Source organism: Castor canadensis, chromosome 1 (genome assembly GCF_047511655.1).
Source record: "Castor canadensis chromosome 1, mCasCan1.hap1v2, whole genome shotgun sequence".
Lineage (NCBI taxonomy): Eukaryota > Metazoa > Chordata > Mammalia > Rodentia > Castoridae > Castor > Castor canadensis.
The window spans coordinates 47,032,615-47,038,649 of record NC_133386.1 but is presented as its reverse complement, the minus strand read 5'-3'; the positions used below and the strand labels follow the sequence as shown (position 1 = coordinate 47,038,649).

The following is a 6,035-nucleotide window of genomic DNA, read 5'->3' as shown; positions in this document are numbered from 1 at the left end:
GGGCCTCAACCTTATGACCTTATTTAACTGAAATATCCCCCTTAAGACTCTATTTCCAAATACGGCCACATTAGAGGTTAAGGTTTCAACATATGAATTAACAGGCATACAACTCACTCTATAATACTCATGTATTCAACATATCACTCAAAGAAACTAATTGGTATCTGAGTCAAAGACTGAACTTTTAGATGACAGAAAAGTTGTGTTAATTTATGAAAGTTTAACATGCTGGAGAAAGGAAATATCTTTATTTAAAAATATGCTTTATGAAACAAAGTGAATGCTTGTATTTAAGTTCAGGGTTCTATATGAATGGGGGAAGAGAGAGGAAACATGTTCTTAGAGCATTTACACTGAGGTTTGAAATAGTGGACAGGAAAACGTGAGTGGAGCATCAGAAGTATGCTCTTCCATAATGATGGGATTGGATAATTTGCAACACTCTCCCACCAAATGTAAATGATGTGGACTCTAGCATGAGGACTCTTTGGGGGCACAAGAAGAATATATTAAATATTTTGTTATTCAGCAAGCAAATATGACTGTCAATGAACATGTCTAACTGCCAACTCTCAGACCCAGGGCCACCTGGTTATAGTCACAGTGTGTTTTAAGAGTGTCCCATGTTCCATACCCTACTCCCCAAAATTTCCTGTCCCCAGTTTGACTCATGTAAGGAGATTTGTAAAGGACAATTTGCGTTAGGTCATAAAGAAGCAAATATTTTATATTCTTCCTCATGGAAATGAATTTACTAGTAATTTTCCCTACTTAGAGAATGTCTAAAGTGCCTATTCCTATGTTAAAATAGAATCTCTTCCAAAGAGACTTGGGGCCTTCAATATGTATTCTGTCTGGAAGTCTGATTGGGGTAGGACTCCATTGCAGATGGCAAAGAGGAATGTGAAGGTCAATGCTCCATGACCAACCAACATGAAAACGAAAACAATCCAGCTTTTTCCCTTTTGGTTCACAGAAAGTAAAGAAGTGGTTGTTGGGCTCAATCTTCAGAATTCTTTCTTGTTCCTATTCCAGAGATTTGTTTGGGGCTTTTAAGAGTTATGACAGAATAAGTGATCAATTTATTCAAGTGCGTCTGTTAGGAATTGTAAGGGCCCTACCTGATTGCACTGTCTATTGCACTAAATTAATCCTTTGATTCGTCTTTTAGCCTCCTAAGAGTTAGTATTTGTGAGGGTTAAATGTAATTCTCAATTATGTTTTCATTATGCTATCACTTGATTTTTCCTATTAGAGGTGTTCCTTTAAATTTAAAGATAATAGATTTGTGATTTCTCCTTTAAATGAATAGCTGTAGGGTAAAGGTAGCAGCATGCTAGTCCTTCACATCAGGTACGCTGTAAGAATTAAATGCCCTACACCATGCATTGTCCATATGAATTAATTTCTTTCCTCTACATCTAAATACTAGTACACATAGTCCTTGAAGGGATTGAACAAATTGTCACTCAAATCATTTTGTGCTAACTTTAAAACCTGCTTGAAAAAGTTTTGTCATCTGTAGTATACACTATATACACATACGGAGTTTTCTGATGTCCTTTCATTTAAAAAAGTTCATCACAATTAAAAATAGGATCACCAAATAACAACCATCCTTGGCCAGTATCATTTTGAAAAGTGGTCCCTGACGATATATATTTTTTCTAGTGCACTCCCAGGGATGAAATGGTAAAAGATGAGCCTTTCATCTTACTAAACTATGAAATATAGAACTTTTAATTCTATCCGTCATCAGAAATCTCATAGGAGGAAAGACCTGCCAAACCGTAGGCTGAGACAGAGGGATATTTATTTTCGCATAAAATTTTTCCATTAGTTTATACTATTCCACACACAAGAATTAAAGGATAAGGTTTAACTAGGATCTCCCGGCTTCCACAGCAACTTGAAGACAGACGGGAGATCGGATTAACTCTGCGGTGCCCCGAAGAAGAGCCACACGTCAACAGGGCCTTAGTATCGCCCTTCAACTGCCGCGGAGCGGCTCCGCTCCTGCTGCGGGACTGACCGCGGGCTGGGGACACGGAAGCCTGAGCGCAGGTGTCGGAACGTGCGAGGGACGGGGCGGGGCGAAGCGAACCCAGGGGCGGCACTCGAGGGCTCGGGTGGTGCCAGGAGGCCGCTTGGGTGCCGGGGCAGCCTCGCCCCGCCCCGCCCCGCCCCGCCCCGGCGTGTCTGGCCTGGCCGTCCCGCAGCGTTGCGCGCGCGCGCACGATCCCCGACCCAGGCACCCGGCAGTCTCTTGGCGCAGCCATGGCACAGCACTTCTCCCTAGCCGCCTGCGACGTGGTCGGCTTCGACCTGGACCACACCCTGTGTCGCTACAACCTGCCGGAGAGCGCCCCGGTGAGTGGCACCGGGCTGCCCGGGACGCGCGACGGACCGCTTCCATGGCGGCTGCGCCAAAGTGGCCGCCGCGCCAGGACGCAGACTCCGCCCACCCGGTGGGGCGGAAGTGCCCGTAATTCCCGCCCCTCCCGGAGTGCGGCGGCCTGGGCATCCTTGCGCGGAGCGGAGTTGGAGGGGGGAGCGAAGATGAGGGGCGGAGGCGATGGATCGGTCATTGGGGCAGTCTGCAGATCCCAGGCCTTGGAACTTCTTTGCAAGTCCTTTTGGGCACAAGCCACTCGGATTTTCCGTGTCTGCACAATCTTGAACGGTCTAACGATCACCTGTCAGAGTTACAGCCAAGAAGGGATTTTGTGGTGTATGAGAAAGAGCACTGCCCGAAAAAGTCAGTAAGAGCTTAGCCCGTCTTTTGCCTTAAGCATACGAATAAAATAAGCATTTATTGCGCACCTATTACGTGCTAGGAGTCTTAGACTAAATTGCAATCCTGATAACCCGTGAAATTTGGGCCCTCACTATGCGTTAGGAAAGGGAAGGTGGAGAGTATTAGGATTGTAGACCGGTACTCTCATAGGAATTGTCCTCTCTTTTCTGTCCCTTTGGTTTCAGAATTGTGAAGCGTTGACAATATTATAGTGAAACGTCTAAGCATAACCAGAGCTGGTAATGAGCACTGTAGTCAAGGGAAGGTTTTGCAGCCAGACGGCCTAGCTTAGGACACCAGCACCACCAAGACTAGCTATGTGACTTTGGGCTACTTAATCTGTGTTCCATCTCAGTTTCCCTTTCTGTAAAATGAGGCTAATGTTTTTTTACCTGAAAAGATTGTTGCAAGGATTAATGGGAAATAGATGTATAATTCTCAGAGAAGTTCCTGGCAAAAACAAATGTCTTTTTATGGTTTCCACCCAAGCCGTTTGGAAGTCTCACCCTTTATAGGAAGACCTCCAGGTCAGTGGGCAGACATCAGCCAAGGCTGTTGATACAGTCATGTCAGGGCCCTGATCAGTTCAGCTATTGGAAGATTAAAGACAAGTGGCTTCTGAATTACTTGGATGTTTTTTCAGTGCACAGATGCTTTTAAAAAGTGTACTTTTCTTGCTGTTGTACTTTTCTACTTTCCTACTACGTACATCTGGTTTTGTTAGTAATACTGAGAGTCCAGGGGCTTTTCCTTACTTCTTGATCCTTTAGCCACTCCTTCCCCTAAATCTTTGATTTGTATTTTCCTTCCCTCTGTGCCTTGCAAAAATCCCTACCTAGTTCACATTTGCTTGTGCACTTCCTCTGTGCTCACTTTGATTTGCAAGGGATACTATTAAACCACTGTCATGTGAAGAGCCAATTTCAAGCATGTGTAAGCATAAAATTTCAGAATGTAAGATCCTCAAAGACAAGATACTATTTTTAGGCCTGGAATATAAGTGATATTTAAAGGATGAAAACAGTGACTTGGTGAGTTTTGGATCATGTTTGGTATAGAAATCTTTTATTAATCCCACCCTGTGCTGAGCACCAGGGTAGAGTCAGAGATAGACACAAGCCACACATAGGTTTCAAGCAGCCTGGCTTGTGTGGTGGCCTGGTAAGGAAAAGATGGTGAGAAGTTAGTCTCAGTGCCTGTGGTGAGGGCAGTATTTCCTGGATCTAGGACAGCTACTGCCTGTACATGGAGGGCCTTCTCCCTTCCTCACAATGACTCTTCACCCTGCCAGGTCTCATCTTAACTACTGTTCTGTATGACAATGTACTGCAGATACCAGGTTCAGTAAATAATTGTTGCATGGTTGAATAACCAAATTTTGATAACAATGCGACACAACCACTATTCTAATAAGCATTCTGCTTAAATGAACTGATTAAATCCCTACACCCTCTTTGGAGTTGATAGTATCACCAGTCACTAAGGAGGGATGAAAACTATAAGGCACAGAAAGGTTAAGTATCTCTGCCTCTCACCACTAAGCTGTCTGTATAGTACCATCAAGCATAGAGGAGAGGCCCTGGGTGGGATGAGTTGGAGTTGGCAGTTGAGGATGTAGAGAGGAGCACTTCAAAGGAAATATAGTAAAGGCAAAATCCTAGAGAGGAGCAGCGGCATGAACTGCTAGGTATTGTTCAGAAAGTGGGGAGTTGCAGAAGATACTGGAGAAATTATCAGGGAACATTGCATCATGGAGAGCTGTGGGTGCCTCTCCCTTCAGTCTCATGGGCACTTAACAAGTGCAGACTGTCCTGCAGATGTGGACCTGCGTATGTTCCTAGGGCATTGGGAAAGGCAGCCCTGAAGAGATACCAGATGACACCTGTGTTCTCCTAGGGTTGCAGCCCATAGTTCTGGTACTAAACTGGTCTCCTAAATGTATGATTGGGAGTGGGGTGGTCTGAGAGCCAAGAAAATGTGTGCCCCATCTGAAGGCACAGCCTCAGTTGATTCATGCCAATATTAACCATGAAGGGGTAGTCTTACCAGCTCTTCTAATTCTTTTTTGGCTACTTGTAATCCAAACTTGTATGAGAAAAGTTTCAATTTTTAAGCATTACCTCATTTTCCAACACAGTAGGATTATAGAGTTGCTAGGTTTAGCAAAGAAAAATACAAGATACCTAATTACATCTGGATTTCAGATTACAAAAATATTTTTAGTATATGTAAGTCCCAAATATTGCATGAGACATGCTTATCCGAAAAAACTATTTGGTGTTCATCTGAAAATCAGATTTGCCAAGGGAATCTTTATTTGTCATTCTTTGCATAGGAACCAAACATAATTTGTGGGCTGTATGCGATTTACAAGGTACCAATTTGTAACCGCAGCGGAATGTGCATTATTGTTTGTCATGTGAGACTATGGGCATAAGTGGCCACTAAGGCTGGGGGAGGAAGTAATGGAGGGGTCTGAGTCATGAAGGCTCCTGGGGTGACTAACACAAGTGCCACTAACCAAGGCCTTAGGACTAGAACAAGGGTTTGAAAGTTCAGAGTCCTCTGATTTTCTCAACACCATTTTCCTCTGCTTCCTTCTGCACATAAGCCAGTCTATCTCTCCTATTATGGAACTGTTTCTCCAACAGGGTAGGGCACCTACCTATGGATTCCATGTTGGCAGTGCCTTTCTCCCAGGAAGGGATCTGACCATATTTTAGGCTAATCACAAAGGGTTGAGAAGCTCTACTTGTCCAGGACTATAAAGTGCCTTGTCCAGAGAGGTGAGTCTAATGGGGCTGTAAGTCTAGGCTGGCTCTTAGGGGCCTGTGAAAGCCTGTTAAATATTTCAGAAGCGTTCAAGCCCATGAAGTGTTGATAGCTTAGTGGCAATAGTGGGAGTATTTGCACCATGGAAATGGGCAAGCACTACAAGTCAGAGTGGTGTTTCTGTTTCTTGACTAGCACATGACTGATGATAATAGCAAATACTTAAACTGAATTTGCTCATATGCCAGGCCCTGCCCTAGGTACTTTAGATATATTCATCCCATGGCACAGGTCCTTATGAGCAAGATCAAGACATGTGCTTTTATTGTCCATAGTACTTTGTACCTCACTGTGACTCAGTCCATTTTCTTTTGTGATTGTGTGAAAACTCATAAAACAAGTAGGTCAGAGGTGTTCAGTCCTCCCTAGGCTTCAGGAACCCTGTAAGTACCCCACCTAGATC

The 6,035-nt window shown here is 44.0% G+C and overlaps 1 protein-coding gene across 3 annotated transcripts in view; it reads left to right on the top strand.

Annotated features, from left to right (window-relative positions):
• Nucleotides 1-2,191: 2,191 nt before the first annotated feature.
• The window catches only part of Nt5dc1 (5'-nucleotidase domain containing 1), a 141,505-nt gene continuing 137,661 nt past the window's right edge, over nucleotides 2,192-6,035 (top strand). For 2 of the 3 annotated variants that reach the window (XM_020176025.2, XM_074076082.1), the window contains exon 1: nucleotides 2,192-2,373. In XM_020176025.2, coding sequence (XP_020031614.2) covers nucleotides 2,281-2,373 — 93 coding nt within the window. In that variant the 5' untranslated portion in view covers nucleotides 2,192-2,280. Of the gene's footprint in view, nucleotides 2,374-2,526; nucleotides 2,762-6,035 lie in introns of those variants that run through there. The other variant, XM_074076088.1, reaches the window with a different exon arrangement.